We start from the raw sequence: 19,391 nt of genomic DNA on the forward strand, positions 1-19,391 counted from the left end.
GGTGCAAAGGTCTTCATGTCCTAGATGGAATTTGAACTTGGGTCTTTTCAACCAAAGGGCATTATCAAACCAACTGAGCTATGGAGGCTCACAGAAAAAATTATACTGAACAAAAATATATACCAGTCCCTATCAATGTAATGTTTTCAAAATGCTACACTAGAGAAATGAATAAGATTATTTATCTATGTGCATTTTACTAAATCTCTTTCAGCTTCCTGGTATATAACAAGAGAACAAAACAGAAAAATATTCACACTACAAGCTACTAAAATCAGAACATCAGCAGATGGAATTATAGCTTAAGTACAATCATTGAGAAAATTCATACATCATACATTCATATTCACATATATCTCAAAGATGTGAATTCCAAGATATTCATATCAGCTACTATTATATATAACTGGCTAATATAATCATGCATGTTAAAAATTCTATATGACATTATAAAATTTTCTCATTTGTCCCACATAACTTGATACTGCTATAACATATTTTCTCAGATCAACAATCCATTGCCTTATACATTCCTCATACCACTAAACTCATGGAGAGGCAAACTAAATGAGAATATATTTTTGAAGAGTATGCTATATCCCACCCTGAAAAGGCCAATTTAGATATGATTCAGGACTTTCACAACTCACATGAACTCTGCAGGCAGTACAGATGTAGTTTACTTTTCATTTTTCACCTTTCAGTGCATATTAATCCACATATATAATTCCACTCATCGAAAGTGTACTCCATTTGCTAATTTCATTAATAATAATCTTTCCTTTTATCAATCTGCATCATTATCAAAAACAGTTCATCATAAATGGATGATGTCAATGAGATTTGTGTCAAATGTGCACCAATAATTACTGCTCTTTTAATCTCACTTTAAGCTTTTGTAGCTGCTGAATCTACACTTTTTTTGGTCTGTTTATGCATATAACATGAAGAGCCAAAAGGATATGACCTGCACATTTCTCAAGCTCTTTGATTTGCTATTATATGCCAGCATGGTGAGCTAAGTGGTTAGCATACTCACTCTTTACCAGGCTGAAAGTTCAAACCCTACAGTAAACATAGATGGTTATATTTAGGTTGGAGACAAATTTTATTGTCTCTCACCTAAATACAAACATCCATGTCCACTGAAACAAAATTTGTGAGACTCCTGCTCTGTTTACTGGAAAGACAGAAATGGCTAAAAAAGTTCCATAACTTTTTTAGCCATTTGATTTATAGACCAGGGTTTACAGATTATATAAAAATAAATAAATAAATAAATAAATAAAATTAATTAATTTAAAAAATCTTATCCCAGCCACAGTACTAATAATACTAAAGGTTTACCACCTTTTGTGGGAGTTGTATAAAAAAAAATATTACACTTGTTTGTCTGCATATTTGTTGCAGTGCCTAGGTAACCAAGTATATCTATTTCATAATTTTGCACACTTTTGACAATACTTAAATATACAGTAGATCTACACTCTTGCTTTAACAACAGGTATAAATTTTCCATTATCAAGGGAAATGCTAGGTCAAAGAAGTTAGGCTATCGAGATACATATCCCTTCAATGGCAAACTGACTGTGATCACAGTATACAATTGATAATAAATTTTAACTAGTAGGAATGATTTCTAATAACCAAATCAAATCTTATTTTTTTATCCAATGACTGAGTTTTATTTCACAAAAAATTGCATACAGATTTGCATTAAAAAATAAATATAATAATTGCTATGATTTGCTGTGTCTGGACAAAGGCAGTCTTAGGAAGACAGTCTAACAATCCAAGAATTTTGATAAAAATTCAGCACTTCAATGCTATAAAATGTATAAAGATGCCCAGAATGAACTTGTTGAATCCAATCCCTTTGCACATTTCACAAGACCAGTTTGAAGTTTGAAAGAAATCCCAGTCATAGATGACTTTGAATTGAAGATCTGAAGGTTTGAATTTTTTTGGAAAAGGTAATTGTGGTTGAGATAGCGAATCAGTTGTCTCTAGAAGAAGCTTCAAACAAGATGTAAATGAATTGCTGAATACACATGAAAAGGCAATACCACTGTAGAACTTGTTGAAATAAAAGAGGAAAAAACTATCCAAGAAAATGAATTGAAAGCCTACTCCTATCCTACCCTTCCTCTACATTACAAAGCTTACAGAGACATTTGAAAAAAAAAAAAAAAAAAAAAAAAAGTGATTCTGGTAAGTAAAATTTGGAAACTGAGGATCCAATTTTGAATAAAACAGAACTTGAAGGCCATAGTGATGTTGCCATTAATGCTACAACTAAATTTATCAATAGAAAAAAACTCCTCAGTTCAGAAGAAACTACATGTAGAATTCTATTTTAAGCAACTTCTAAAAAGTTTCTTAAAATAAAAAGAAATGTTACTCCTGCAAGATTAAATTTTTTGCATGATTAAATAAACATATTTCTTTATTTTAGTTAAGATAAAAAGCCAAATGGCTAGTTTTCTGGCACCCTAATATAGAAAATAAGGGGATAAACATCCTATGTTGTTTTATAGCCAGTAAGTGAAACTAAAGATCGATAACTACGATCTATAAGTTTCATGCCAAAAAACTATCGGCGAAGGCAATTCGAAGTAAAGGTGGAGCAAGCTCCCTCACTATTCTTGATATTTTCTCATAATGTAAAACACAGCTCCTAGGAGATGTAATACTGTCATTACATTATGAGGAGAGGTCACTACCCAGACCGGTTTCAACCTTTTTTGAGGTCTCATCAGTGAGTACGTAGACCTGGAAGATATCAAAGCTTAGTGAAAAGAACTTACATACCTTGACTATACGAATGCCATAAAGGTGTAATTATATTTTAGTTAAGATAAAAAGCCAAATGGCTAGTTTTCTGGCATCTTAATATAGAAAATAAGGGGATAAACATCCTATGTTGTTTTATAGCCAGTAAGCGAAACTAAAGATCGATAACTATAGTTTTTCGGCATGAAACTTATAGATCGTAGTTATCGATCTTTATTCTAGTAGCAAGGCTTATACGTTGGTTAGACATAACTGGTAATTAGTTTACGGAATTAACAATGCAAATGAAGTATATTAATTAAAGGTAACTTTAATGAATCACTTCTATATTTCGGCAACGTCACATTGCCATCTTCAGGAACATAAAGATATGGTATGTGCACTCAGGAACTAACACAAAGCAAATGAGGAAGAAAGCAAGAAACTAATATTGTTCTTAAAGTCCTAATGGTGCCCTCTTGCGGGCTAATTTGGTAGTCTTGGCAGTTGGGCTGAAGTTCTCATAATGAAAGTCTCCCAAATTTGGGGCAGTTTCATGCACCCAAATTTGTTGAGGTTAGGAATGTTTTTTAGAGCTGCTGAAGATTCTTTGAATAATCTTTCGTATTTAAACTTGCTGCGATGAATTATTTTTGTTTTCTTCCAACGAATTTTATGGTGGGTATCTAAGGCATGGTCTGCCAGACCAGAGCGGCTGTATTGGTGAAACCAATACAGCCGCTCTGGGCTGTAAACCACAACCCCCCTCCCCCCTCCACAATAAAGATTACACCAAGTCTATCACCATCCCCTACATCCAGGGCACCTCTGAGAAAATAACCAATATCCTCAAAAAATATGACCTTACTTCCTGTTACAGACCATATAAAAAGTTGGCATCCCTTATCCACTCTACCAAAGACCAACCACTTCCCCTAGACCTACCTGGTGTATACCAGGTCCCTTGCAGCTGCAAATTGTCCTACTTTGGCCAAACAAGCAGAACAACAAATATCAGGATTTCAGAACACCAAGACTACATCCAGTTTCACCAATACAGCCGCTCTGGGCTGGCAGACCATGCCTTAGATACCCACCATTAAATTCGTTGGAAGAAAACAAAAATAATTCATCGCAGCAAGTTTAAATACGAAAGATTATTCAAAGAATCTTCAGCAGCTCTAAAAAACATTCCTAACCTCAACAAATTTGGGTGCATGAAACTGCCCCAAATTTGGGAGACTTTCATTATGAGAACTTCAGCCCAACTGCCAAGACTACCAAATTAGCCCGCAAGAGGGCACCATTAGGACTTTAGGAACAATATTAGTTTCTTGCTTTCTTCCTCATTTGCTTTGTGTTAGTTCCTGAGTGCACATACCATATCTTTATGTTCCTGAAGTTGGCAATGTGACGTTGCCGAAATATAGAAGTGATTCATTAAAGTTACCTTTAATTCATTTGCGTTGTTAATTCCGTAAACTAATTACCAGTTATTGATCTTTAGTTTCGCTTACTGGCTATAAAACAACATAGGATGTTTATCCCCTTATTTTCTATATTTCTTTATTATTTCAGTGCGCTATCACAGTTCAAACTGTATTTTCAAGAATGCAACCCTGAATCATGACACCATGCCTATGGAAATTTAGGGTTTGATTTAGGAGAGCTCATGTGATTTTCCAAGAATCAAGATCATAAATGCAGGGGTTTACTGTTAATGTTACATTAGTTATCACATAGCATAAAACATAAATATATGTATGCATAAAACTGACATTTGCTAAACTATAAAATACAAATAGTTTATAAAATTGACATTTTATAAACTCTAAAATACAAATGTATTTTATAGTTTATAAAATACATTTGTATTTTATAAACTATAATTTCATTATAAATCAAAAATAAAATAAAATAAAAATAATATACATCACCTTCTTCAGAAGAAAACTCATCACAATCAAATTTTCTCTTTGCATTACTATCAGTAGTACTCTTATCTTTTGAAGACAAATCTTCAAGTACAGTATTCTGATTATTAGAAACTTCTGGATACAGTAATTGCAGAAACCTATCAGCTGGCTCATTTCTTGGTACTGCATCATTGTGCTCTTAAAGAAGGGTAAAAAATTAAGTGCTATGAGAGTTCTATTCAGAGAAAACAAAATGCAGTTGATTCTGACTACAGCAAACTATATATAGTATATTTCCTTTAGCACGATATTGTACTTATGTACTTTTCAGTAGTTTGTTATAGTGAGTATGTGACAGCAGTGTTTCCTGTAGTGAAAGATGACTGCATAAAAATATTCCAGTAATTCCTGAATAGCAAAATATGAATTGAAATGAAATGGTTTCTTATGTTTCCAGAATGATATAAATGAAATTAAGTAGATTTTAAGTAGGCAGCATACTTTATTCTTTCAACTTTTTGGAAATCAGTACATAGCTAGTCTCTAACTGTCATCATGGAGCCTCCGAAGCTCAGTTAGCTAACTTTTATGCTAACTTTTATGTAGTTAGCATAAAAGAACACTGATATTAAACTGGCAAGTTTTTCCCCAACATCAATGAGAAAAAGCTAAAAATAATGATTTATACACAAAAGAAATAAACAGATTTCTCATATACAGTGTCTCGCAAATGAAAAATACATAAATAAATCACAAACTCTGTTAACTGTTGTAAGGAAAGAACTGACAAAGAATGTCAGTAAAGAAACAGGAAGTGTTAAACTATGTTACTATTTCACATTTCATCTAACAGTAGTCATAAAAAAAATTTAGTTGGCAATTTGTTAAGAATCTTGTAATTTATCTGAAAACAATTGTAACAACTGTCAATGCACAAAACTCATAAGGAAAATAAATAAATAAATACCTCTGAATATTCTTTGTGAATACTTCTTTGTAATTTTTTTATATATTTGTGTGCATATATATATATATATACATATATATTGTATATATATGTTGTAATAACACAAAAGGGTTAGTAAAAATAACACTTGCAACACACACAAAGACAACACATTACTTAATGAAACATGTGGGTGACTCAAGTCCTATCTAGGTGGTGGACCCTCTAATGGGGTTTGTAGGCAGCCTAGGATGTAAACTGGGACTCCTGACAATTATTGTTTCCCAAATTTTGGGAAGTTTTATGCAACAGTATTTGTTTAAATTAGGTTTAATTTCTGAATGCTGCTGCAGATTCCAAAAACAGTATTTCCTTTTCAAATCTACTATAGTGGAACATGGTGGTTTTCTTCCAGAAGATCCTGTGAGTTGTATCCAATACATGGGCTGCAAGGCTGGATTGACCATAATCATGACTGCAGATGTATGATTTGTGTTCATCTAAACAAATAGTGGCTGATCTACCAGTCTGCAAAGTAAGCCAACTTGCAGGCACAGAGTACTTAATATACTCCAGGCACTGAGAGAGAAGGAAGCTGATCTTTGGCAGAACAGATAAGGGTAGCAAGTTTCTGGTGCAGCTTAAAAGATGTAAAGGTTGTACTTTTTTAAAGAACTGGCTATTTTTTCTGATATGCCATGAACATAGGGGTTGGTGATGGTATTTCTGAAATCCTACTGAAGCAATGGCTGAGGAATGGGGGAGGAATTGATTATTTTTTTAATTCTGTAATCACTGTAGCCATTGGATAGGAAGGTGTTGTGTATATGGTTGAGTTCAGTTGAAAGGGAGGATCCACTAGACCAAAGATTATAGACTCTATTGGTTAGTTTTAATGATGCCATATTGTTGAGAGGGTTGGTGGTGGGAAAGTTTGTGAATGTATCTACCTGTGAAGTGGATTTTCTATATACAGTTAAGGAGAGGTTACCATTTTCATTGTAAACTGGATTCTTGGATGCACACTACTGAGGTGACTGAGGAAGGAGCCATGAGGCCAAATAGAGAACACATCATCTACATATCTTAGCCAGATAGAAGATTTGAGAGGAGCTAAGTCTATGGCTCATTTTTCAAATTTTTTTTCATGTAAAAATTAGCAAGCGGGTGAGAGTAGGGAACCCATGAAGGTTCCCTTTATTGGTTTGTAAATTTTTGTTCTTCCAAGAAAAAAAAACCAAAACTGATGATAAAGGAAAAGAGAACTAAAATAATCAGAAGGAAAAATGTTTTTTAAAAGTGTTCGAGTGTCATTTAAGGGAATATTGATACAGTGAGGTGATGTCAGAGCTTACCAATATATCTGTATTATTTCAAGTTAGATTTTCAATCAAAGTATTAGGTAGTTTTTTTGTTTTATATATAAGATGTGATAAATCCAGTAACAGGGTGGATAAAAGATTTTATCAGCTGTTTTGACAATTTGTAGCATGGAGCATCAGTAGCATCTACTATAGGTCTTGGGTGGGGGGGATTAGGTTTGTGTATTTTAGGTAAACCATATATCCTGGAACAACAACTTTTAGAACTAAAGTTCTAAAAGTTGCTGGTCTTGAAGTCCATGAAGCATGAAGTTGGCTTTGTGTCCACAATAGACAACATCTTTGAGATGTCCCTACAGCGAAAAGTTTCAGGGGTTCAGATCTAGCAAGCACATTGGTCACATTGTACGAAAATAATAACTGATGATTTTGCCCTCTTGATCAGTATGTTATTTTTGACCACAAAACTAATGTAATAAAAATAACAAACACTGGGTTTATTGGTCGTAAAAGTTCAATACAACTAGTTATGGACTAGTTTCGCCACATTAACTAGTGGCTTCATCTGGATTTAGATGAACATACAAATATAAATAAACAACAAGCTTTGATTATGAATCAAAGCATTACTAAAAAAATACTGAATGCATAGGAACCGTTACATAAGTACAATAGAAACACATGGAGCAGGATGTTGGCACATGGTTAGTCATTGTTCAGCAGGTGCATCCGACAGTTAACAGAGAAATTAAATTCTAATGTAAATTAAAGATACCAAGAAATTATATACTTGGTTTAATCCATTATTCAAATGTAAGCAAACAAAGTTTGCACCTGAAGTATCTTTCAGGACTGGGGCAACTCATGGCAAAGGTGGTACTGTAATATTTAATTTTTTTTTTTAAATTAATTTGAACTGTGCCATTTATAACTGTCTATGTTTTCGAGTTATTCTTATCTTTAATGAACCCCCCCCCCCCTTACACTGATATCTGTATCTGCTTCAGCTTATGTTAAGTTCCTTCGGAGACGGCAACCTCCATCCTTGCATAAGATGTTCTAATCTTAAAAACTCACGTCTGATACATCATAAGGTATACCTTTATACATGTTAGTGTCGAGAAAATAAGGAAAAACCTCTATTTAAGGGGAAATCCTCAATTTAGAATGCTAATGAGCATGTTTAATAGTCCTTGAAAAATTTATATCAGTTAACAACTGCGCCATCAAAGACTATGTAAATTTTTTATTCTTTACAAACATGAGAATTTATATGCTAAACACATATATGAGACCTTTGTTCATTAATCTCAAGCAACTTTGAATTGTACAGTCGTGGCAGTTACTTTACCTTGGTCACACAGGTTCGATTAGTTTTTGTGAGACAGTGCATTGATTAACAAAGATCAGGCAAGCTATTTACAAGACAAGATGTCACCAACAAACTAAAACCTTATAACTCTAGACCCCCCCCCCCCCCGATTATACGGACTCCCAAAAATACATAAACAAAATGTGCCATTGCGTCCCATAGTGGATGGCATTGATTCCCCCACATATAAATTAGCCAAACATTTAGCCAAAACGCTCACACACTACACTGGCAACACACCATCACACATAAAAAAACTCAGCCCACTTTAACGCCAGTATAGAAAACCTCACACTCCAACACACTGACATAATGGTCAGTTTTGATCTCCTCCCTATTCACTAATGTCCCACTCAAAGAAACCCTAGAGCTCATCCAAGCCAAGTTTCCTCCCGATATCTCAGCCCTATTTCAGTTCACAATGAACTCAGGCTATTTCGTTTGGCAAGGAAAGTTCTACAAACAGATAGAGGGGACAGCCATGGGTTCACTGCTTTCCCCACCCTTGGCCAATTTCTTTATGGAGACATTTGAAGAGAAAGCCTTAAACTCCGCCCCACAAAAACCCACTATTTGGCTTCGTTATGTGGATGATGTGTTTGCTATTTGGCCACATGGCTCAGACACACTCCACTCCTTCCTAACACACTTAAACAACCAACACCCCAGAGTCCAGTTCACCTTAGAAAAAGAGGAAAACAACACCCTCCCCTTCCTAGACACTTTAATCACCCGCCAGCTTGATGGATCTTTGGTTTTCTCTGTTCACAGAATACCCACCCATACTGGCAGATGCATTCACCAGCAGTCCCCCCCCCCCCTCACAACAATATGGGGTTATAAAAACACTATATAACAGGGCAAAATTAATCTGCTCAGATGACAAGGCCCTAACTACTGAACTAAACCACATCCTCAACACTTTCTTAGCCAATGGCTATAACCCAAAAAAAATCCAAAAAATACTAAAATCAGTAAACCAACCCCCCCCTCCACAATAAAGATTACACCAAGTCTATCACCATCCCCTACATCCAGGGCACCTCTGAGAAAATAACCAATATCTTCAAAAAATATGACCTTACTTCCTGTTACAAACCATATAAAAAGTTGGCATCCCTTATCCGCTCTACCAAAGCCCAACCACTTCCCCTAGACCTACCGGGTGTATACCAGGTCCCTTGCAGCTGCAAATTGTCCTACTTTGGCCAAACAGGCAGAACAACAAATATCAGGATTTCAGAACACAAAGACTACATCTGGTTCCACCAGTACAGCCGCTCTGGGCTGGCAGACCATTCCTTAGATACCCACCATAAAATTCGTTGGAAGAAAACAAAAATAATTCATCGCAGCAAGTTTAAATACGAAAGATTATTCATAGAATCTTCAGCAGCTGTAAAAAACGTTCCTAACCTCAACAAATTTGGGTGCATGAAACTACCCCAAATTTGGGAGACTTACATTATGAGAACTTCGGCCCAACTGCCAAGAATACCAAATTAGCCTGCCAGAGGGCACCATTAGGACTTTAGGAACAATATTAGTTTCTTGCTTTCTTCCTCATTTGCTTTGTGTTAGTGCCTGCGTGCACATACCATATCTTTATGTTCCTGAAGATGGCAATGTGATGTTGCCGAAATATAGAAGTTATTCATTAAAGTTACCTTTAATTAATATACTTTATATGCATTGTTAATTCCGTAAACTAATCACCAGTTATGTCTGACCAACGTATAGTAAACTTAGTAAAATATGTTTATTTTACTAAGACAAATATTTTACAAACAGTAATGGTCATATCACGTGCTTGAATCACAATTTATGAAATAAAGCTAATCACTTGAAACATTAAACAAGGAAATCTCACACTCAACTTATATATCACATGAAAGGTCCTTAGCCCGCAAAGCCTTGCATTCAATTTTATAAAATTTAAGACAAAATACATGTAACACTTTCTATGCATTAGTTAACACAAGCAATATACAAACTTACACCATTCATTTATGTACATACAGACTAACGCTCAGCTCTCTAACTTCTTTGCTATGCACTACAATTGATTAAACAGGACTAGCATCGATTATCTACACAAACAATCTTGGACATTAACATAGAGCAATCTACTTACTGTTCTCGGTATCTTGTAAAGTCCTAGATACCAAAATATACTAAAAACCTAGATACACTAGAGTTTTCGAGGGGTATGGGTGAGCTCTGCTGGTTCCTTCCTCATTCTTGCAAAACAGCTGTGATCGGGTACTATTCGACGGTTGTCGTCTTGCAAGTTCTCTCCTTTGGAAAAGTAATATAGTTCTTCGGCGATGTTAGATACTGCTCGAGTTGCAGCATATCAGCATGCATGTGGGTCGGTACTTTCATCGAAGAACATCTTGGAAGGTTCCTTTGAATACGGATTCTCCTGATTCCCCCCCCACACACACACACACCTTGCACTGGGATTACCTACCAGCAAACTTCCCAAGATCTCACGGACGACTCCTCAAAGAACTTCCTACTCCTCTCCTCCCAAGACTCCAGAAAAATTCGAAAAAAGGGCCATTTTGCCTGTCAATCACTGCCTTTTATATCATTCGACATCCCTTGTCTTACCATCCAAACTTCTCGGATTTTCCAGAAGCACCTGACGTCACCTACGCTTACCTTAGGTCTTGGCGACAAAACTTCTATATTCCAATGACCTTAGAGATGATTGTTCACCTCCAGTTCACTAGCATAATCCTGTCTAATCCTTTTTGTTACATATACTTGTAGTTCTACATTCAGTTATTTTCACAATATAATACAAAGTTCAATACATTAAAGCAGGTTATATACATTTCTAATTTTATATATTTTATGACCAATGTAAAATCGATATAGGTGAAAAAAAATTTTCTTCATTTCACCATAAGAGATTTTACAGTATGACTTTACATCACTTGACTTAGTATCCCATAATGCAAAGCACATCTCCTTGCAGACATATAATGCTATGCATTATGGAAAGGGTCACTACCCAGACCAGTTTCGACCTTCATTGAGGTCTCATCAGTGGGAGTCAGACCTCAAGGCGAGATACCAAGGTTGAAGTAATGCAGAAATCATATTTTCCTATATGAGTTGCCAAAAGGTGTCATACCTTATTATTAAACTACTCTGGATTAGAGATAGATCTATCTCTAAACTCTGATGTGTTAAGAGATCTGATTAGTGATTTCCAAATGTCACACAGAACTGTCCCTTTGGTTTCTGTTTAGGGTACCTTGTGAGTGGATTATCACTGTAGCCTCTTTTATGTTGCAAGAGCTGTAGTCGGCATTGAGCTCTTATCCCATTCAATGTTGTGGTGAGTGTCGGAGAAATGAAATGTCAACCCTGAACTGCCTTTTCTGTTGCTGTCTCCAATATGTTCCCTTTGTCTTATTTCTAAACTTCTTGAAGTTAATCCTATGTAATTAAGGCCACAAGAACATGGGATGTTGTAAACTCCAGGTTGTTTGTTGAAAGTTGTGGTCCATGGGTGAGCATAACAGATTTTGTACTGGCATAATTGGTTGAAGGCTACTCTAATGTCATGAGATTAGCAATTTTTTGAGAAAGTTTGCCAACAAAAGGAATGGAAATTGAAGTTCTGTAATGAATGTCATGGATTTGTTGTAGAGAAAGATTAGAGAGTAGTAGTCTTTTTGTTATTTTTTTAGGATATCCATTGCTGATCAATAGTTGAAGAATAGAATGTAATTCTACGGGGTGCTTAAGGGTCAAAGCTGTATAACTGAGAGGAGACCTCCACATAGCCTTTAAAGGAATGCGGAGAACCGACCAGGGCTTCTGACCTAATCTCCAATCCTCACCTTCTCGTGGTGCGCCCTGTTGGGTATCTACTTGGATACTGAACGGACGAGGATGGGCTGGCAATTTGGGATTTAGCCGACCAAATTGTATTCTTATTGGCTTAAACCAAAATATAGAATGATGGTACAACATGACAAAATTTCATGCCGGCTGGGGCGTCGCCCGGTTAAACAAGGCCCCCGTTGTTTTCGCCAGGGAACCAGGGCGAACAGCGAAAAGTCAGCTACTGGAACAAATCTGAAAACAAACCCCAACTCAACATCACCAGAGTTAAAGATCGGTACTATCAACGTAAGAAGCCTGAATGGCAAAGAAATGGAGCTAGCTGAGGATTTAGATAAGTACCAGATCGACATAATAGGGGTGACTGAAACAAAAAAGGCCAAAACTGGTGAGATCTTTCTGAGCAATAAATACAAAATGTTATATTCAGGCAATGACAATCAGGAAAAGAAGGAGTAGCCATAGTATACAACACAAAATACAAGGCTAATCTTCTTGAATGGCAGTCAGTCTCAAGTAGAGTAATGTGGGCAAATATGAGAATGGGGAATTGGACAATGAGACTTATTTGTGCCTATGGTACCACAGAAGGTTCTACTAAGGTAGAAGTGGAGGAATTTTTTGAGGCTTCAGAAAAAGCAACTGACACAATGAAAAATGAAAAGTTGGTCCTTGTTGGGATCTAAATAGCAGAGTAGGAAATGATTGTCAGACATACAAAATTTTTTTGGGAAAATTTGGAGAAAAGAGCAAAGCTAATAATAATGGCAAATATCTGTTGGATTTCTGCTCAGGACATGGACTGGTTATTACTAACACCACGTTCCAACATAAAAATGTGCACAAATTCACATGGAGAGAAGAGGCTAGGAATAAGAAAAGTCTCATTGAGTATGTTATTGTTGATAGTGATGTTTTCTCCCTGGTGCAGAACACCAAAGTGTACAGAGGATTTGAAATTGGAAGTGATCACTATTTAGTCTTCAGCAGGATAAAATTGAATTTCATATTGAAAAGAATAACATGTAAGAAAGTTTTAAAGCGAATAAAAGTTGAGCAGCTCTCAGATGTGAGCTGTAGACTAAAATACACAAAGATTATTGAAGAAAAAACGAAAGAGTTTAGAACAGGAATCAAACCTTGGAGATTCAGTGGCATAACTCTGAAGAAAACATTGATTGATTCTGCCAGAGAGGCATGTGGTGAGGTTGTTTGTAAGGATAAAAAAATCAGAACTCCCTGGTGGACATAGGAGGTTAAAGAGGCAGTGAAGGAAAAGAAGAAAGCATATCAAAAGTTCCTGGCAAATAAGTCAGCTTTTACTCTTACAGAATACAGAGACAAATGTAAGAAAGCTAAACAGTGTGTAAAACTAGCTAAACAAAAGTCATGGGAGGACTTTGGCAAGAATATAGAAAATAAATATCAAGAAGGTGGCAAAATATTCTGGAGGTTGTTGAAGAAGCTTAGGAATGGAGGAAAGAGTGCTGTAAAAGGAATTAGAGATGATAAAGGTGAAATGAAAACAGGAGAAAAAGATATCCTTGAAGTATGGAGTAATTACTTTGAAAAACTGCTAAATGAAACAAGCAGTGATGACAGCACAGTGATAAAAAACACTGACCAGGCATGCAGTCAGGAATACATATCCATACTTGAAGTAGAAAAAGCCATCAAAGGCTTGAAATGTGGAAAGGCAGCAAGAGTAGATGATATTCGACCAGAAATGCTGAAGTATGGTGGTATAAGAGTCTTACAGTGGCTGCACTGCATAGTTCAGAAAGCCTGGACAGAGGGACGAATTCCCGATGATTGGAGTAGAGCTCTCATAGTACCCATATATAAAAAGGGAAATAAAACTGCATGTGAGAATTACAGAGGTATTTCCCTACTGAGTGTTCCTGGCAAGATCTATGCAAGTATACTTGAGAAACGGTTGAGAAGAATTGTGGAAGAAAAGCTTGGTGAAGAACAAGCTGGATTCAGGCCAAATAGAGGCTGTCAGGATCAGATCTTCACTTTACGACAAATAGTCGAGAAAGCATGGGAATATAACAAAGATCTATATTTAAGTTTTGTCGATCTGGAAAAGGCATATGACAAGGTGCCAAGAGAGAAGCTATTCAATACGCTGCAGTTATATGGTCTCAATGGGACATTATATCAAGCAATACTTAGTCTTAATTTGAGTTGTAAGTCAACAGTTAGAATTGAAGGAAGTACAGGAAGATGGTTTAATGTTAAATCTGGTGTGAGACAAGGATGTACATTATCCCCTCTGTTATTCATTATTTATATGGATCACATTATAAAGGAAAGTGGTATTAAATATGATATCAGAATTGGAGATATTAATATCAGCTCTTTGCTTTATGCAGATGATGTTATACTTCTAAATAAATCCGCTACGAGTTTGCAAGATTCCCTTATTAAATTGAATAACTGTTGTAATAGATATGGTATTAAGGTCAGCAATAAAAAGACAAAGACAATGAAAATAGTCAGAATCATTGAAAATGTCAACTGTGTTGTGAATGGAGAACCTGTGGAACAAGTAAAACATTTCAGCTATTTAGGCACGATTTTTACTGAGGATGGTAAATTAAATATAGAAATAGACAACAGAATCAGCAAAGCTGGTATGGTGGGAAGTCAATTGAAGAAATTCATATGGAATAAGAGAGAAATTAATCGGAACACTAAATTAGCTGTATACAAGACAGTGTTCAAACCAGTTTTAACTTATGGATCTGAGAGCTGGGTAAGAAGTAAAACACTTGACCAAACAGACTAGAGACTTCAGATATGAGAGTCCTGAGAAAGATTATAGGTGTGAACAGATGGCATCAATGGCAGTATCATATTAAAAACGAGGATATTAGGAAAGAACTTGACATTGTCGGCATCCGGGAATGCGTTAGCAGAGCTAATCTCAGGTGCTATGGTCACTTAAACAGAATGGGTGAGGAAAGATTAGCAAAACAAGTGTTCTCTGCCAGGTTTGCAGGAAAACGACTGAGAGGAAGACCAAGATATAGGTGGATTGATACGGTATAAAGTGCTTTAGACGATAGAAATATAAGATCTGATAATATTGGAGTGTCGACAAGTAACAGACTGATTTGGAGGAAAATTGTAGATAGGAAATTAATAATGATGTAATTTTTTTCATGTAGTACTATCATATCCTGTACACCTCTTGAGGGTACATGGCAGGAATTTGATGATGATGATAGAATGTAATTCTTCTGTTAATGTTCCTTCATCTCTTATAATAGAGATCACCCTTTTTTTTAAGCATATGTAAAATGCCCAATTTTTGTGAAATATGGTATAATGAGGAGAAATGTAGGTAATGACTTGTGTGGGTCTGGTGATGGTACACATTAAGAGAAAAGCCTTCATCTGCCTGTTTTGTAATTCTAGAAAAGGTAATTTTCCTTCATTCTCAAGTTCTAAGGTGAATTTGATTTTATGGTGGAAGGAATTAATAGATGCCAGAAAATCATATAACTCAGCTACACTGTGTTTCCATATTATGAATATGTCATCTACATATCTGCATCAAATTGACGGCTTAGGATTTGTAAATAACAAGATATCAGTCCACACAAGGAGGAGATAGATAGCTTCCCATTGCAAGGCCTGAAAGTCATTCGTAGATTTTTCCATTCCATCAGAAAAAATTTGAGTTGAGACAGTGTTTATAAAGTTGAGAGATGTCTTGAGGGAACAGGTCATCTATAAGTACCATAACTTCGTTCACAGGAACATTTGTAAATAACGATACAATATCTAAACTAGCAAGAACGTCAATTCTTGAGAGAGAAATTTCTCTTAGTTTTTCTGCAAAGTGTTGCGTGTTTTTGATATAGGTATCCATGTATCTAATGTGCTCCTTTAGAAGATGAGCGAGATGTTTTGATAACAAATAAGTTAGAGAGTTAATATCATCTATGATCGTTCAAAGAGGAATATTAGTCTTGTGTACTTTCGCCGATCCATATAAACATGGAGTTAACGAATGCATGGATTTCAATTTTTTCTTTAGATCCGTAGGCCATGTAGTCATGTTGTGTAAAAGCTTGTTGGTTTCTACATGGTTCATCCAAGTAGGGTCAGAATCTAATTAACAGTAAGTATCAGAAAGCAAAATTGAAATTTTGGACATATAATCCATCGTATTCAAGATAACAGTTGAATTGCCTTTGTCAGCCATAAGTATTATAATATCTTTATTCTTCTTTAAATTAGACAGTGCTGTTTTTTCTAAGGAGCTGATGTTCTTTTTAGGAGGAGGAGGAGGAGAGGACAAGAGAAGAATTTCAGCCTTTAATCTAACATCATTTGCAACAAGTTCAGATAGAAAGTAAAGGGCCTTTTCCACATTAACACTCAATATCTATTTTTAGGAATGTGCTCTAGTGTACTAATTATAATGAAGAGCCAAAGGCTTCAATTTGGCGACATGAACTTATTTAAGTTAAGAGATATTATATCCCATATTGTTTCTTAGCCGAATAAGAAACTCAGAAAGTTTCATGCAGAATATAGAAGCTATATAAAGTTCGGCGATTCCAAGCGTAAGCAAATACCTGGATAGAGCAGCAACTGACCCTAGAAGGTAGTGCAAGCTGAGGCAACTCATAGAAAGGGTGGAGCAAGTTCCGATCACTATTCTTGATATTTACCCATAATGTGAACTTAACTCCTAGGAGCTGTATTATTGTTCAACATTATGAGAGAAGGTCACTACCCAGACCGGTTTCGACCTTTTTTGAGGTCTCATCAGTGAGTAGGGTGACTGCAAAATTGAACCCTTTTTTTTTTTTTTAAGATGCTAACTTCTGCAGGTGTCAAGTTGTGATACGAAAGGTTGAAAAGTACCTTATCATCGGGTATGGTAGCTCTCGATTTTAAAATCTTCTCATATAAAGCATTAAATTTCTTGATATGCCTGTTTTTGGTGCTTAGATAAGTTTTATTGTACATATCGTTGATCATATTATCCAGACAAGACCATAGTTGAGCATCTATGATGTTAGATAGAGTGTAGTGTAAATCAACTTGGTTCAGGGCAAAACTTGAGAATTGTATTCTTTCGTGTAACATAGCTAATGGCATTTTAATGATTCTGATGATTCTGCCCTCTGTAAACTGTGTCTGAAGCAATATATCAAAGCTTGACACAGAAGTGGTGATGTGAGACGGGGCACCATCCTGCATAAAAACTGTTGAATCCAGGCATTGATGCTGTTGAAATCCTGATTGGCTAAGAAAGATGCATATCACTGTGCATTAACAGTGCAGGTAATGAGACCGGCAGGATCAACCTCCTTGAAAAAGAAAGGTCCTTCAGGGAATGAAGCAGAATCTGTCACACAACGCACGTGTGTGTGTGTGTGTGTGTGTGTGTGTGTGTGTGTGTGTGCGCGCGCGCGCAGTTGCCCAATTTCTGAAGTTGTGTGTATTCACAGAACCATCCAGTTGAAGTGAGCTTTGTCAGTCCAGAAAAGGTTCCATGGCCAATCGTACACCAATTCATTCCAAGCAAAAAAACTGCAGGACAAATGTTTCTCATGGATCAGGATTAAGCAATTGCTGAATGTGGGAAACCTTCTAAGGATAACAGTGCAGAATTTACCTTATGACTTTGTGAACAGTGCTTATAGGTTTGTCTAAACATTGTGCAATACATAGTGTGTTGCTGCTTTTTACAAAATTTGTCATCCTTTCTTCTTCTAATGCTGTGGATACTTCCTCCACTGTCTGCCATTTGACAGGCTTCCGTCCACTGCCAGGTATGACATCTAAGGAACCTGTCTCTTTAAATTTCCAGATTATTTTGCATAAACCATTTACAGCCATAGGTCCTGTTTTTAATACCTTTAATGTTCTGAACTTTCGCAATGCACAACTGTTATTTTGATAAAACAACTTCCCGAGAAGTGCGCAAGTCTTCTGTAATGGTAATTTGTGCTTTAACACGCTGTCTGCTTACAGGCAATGAATTGATGCAATCTGCAGCTACCTGCTTTTATTATTATTATTATCCAGGCCTCCATGCAGTCAAAAGACTCAACGTGGGAGGTCGTTTTTAGGAAATACAAAGTCTATCATACCACTCCTTGAACCCATTAACCATCCCCACTCCAACCACTCTCTCAGGCAATGCATTCCAAGGTACAACCACCCTCCACGCAAAGAAGCTTCTTTCAAGGCATATGTCATTGGGGGACATTTTCATAAATGGTATGATCACGTTTCACTGCATACCAGGAGTATCATACATAATTTACATGTATTGCAGCCATGTATCACCCTAATGGCAACTTTTAGAAGTAATGTTGATTTCTGAACAAAATAAAATTCCATTGGCACACACATCATTTTAAATATTAAATCATTCTGCTGAGTAGTTATCCAGTTACAGTATTTCAAAATGTGAACTTTAATTATAATTACCCTACACACACACACACACAGTATGGCACAAAAAAAAAAACAATAAGAACACATGTAGAGTCTACACTGTAAAACTCGATGTAGCTTGGAAATGCCAAAGCGTTTTACATTGATTTTTTACAGAGGTCAAGTCTCATGAGATTGTTACAAAAATAACCTTGTTTGTCTCTATATATTTTATGCTAAATATTAATGTAAATAACCCTATGAGAATTGACTGTACTTACTGCTTTAACAAAAATTTCTAGAATGTAAAAAACAAAGGCAATGCTTTGGAACTGGAACTTTGTATAATAGCTATGTATAAGGGCACAATTAAGTTGTTTACGATTTAAGTGTATGAGAAAGTTGTTTGCGAGCTCTGTGTATAAAAACACTTTCAAAGTTAGTGTCAAAGAGATCGGCAACGTTCAGACAAGTTTCCGCTGCCCGACAAGATGGGATTAAAAGAGTGCATGGAGGAGAAGAAAGAACGGGTGGGTCTTAACAGAAGATCAAGGAGTCGTGCCAAATTCTTTGGGGGTTACAACTCTTGGTGCAAGGTCCCGGAGAAAATGAAATAAAAAGGGACTGAACCGAACATCGTGGTCAGCAGAGAACCAGGGAGTGGACAGTTAGAACCAGAAGCAGTCGGCAGTTAGAAGCAGAAGTTCCAGAAGTAGGATCCAGAGGACCAGACGTTACAGCGAACCCACACTGGAGGAAAAGAATGGGAATGACGAGAGAACAGCCGA

At 36.2% G+C, this 19,391-nt stretch overlaps 1 protein-coding gene across 1 annotated transcript in view; it reads right to left on the reverse strand.

Moving 5' to 3' along the window:
- The window catches only part of cutlet (chromosome transmission fidelity protein 18 homolog), a 347,064-nt gene that overhangs the window by 316,139 nt on the left and 11,534 nt on the right, over nucleotides 1-19,391 (reverse strand). Inside the window, exon 3 of the mRNA XM_090395883.1 lies at nucleotides 4,710-4,886. Within this exon, the coding sequence (XP_090252009.1) occupies nucleotides 4,710-4,886 (177 nt within the window). The remainder of the gene's footprint in view (nucleotides 1-4,709; nucleotides 4,887-19,391) is intronic.

Source organism: Typopeltis vanoorti, chromosome 7 (genome assembly GCF_054136105.1).
Source record: "Typopeltis vanoorti isolate ZY-2024b chromosome 7, IOZ_Tvanoo_1.0, whole genome shotgun sequence".
Lineage (NCBI taxonomy): Eukaryota > Metazoa > Arthropoda > Arachnida > Uropygi > Thelyphonidae > Typopeltis > Typopeltis vanoorti.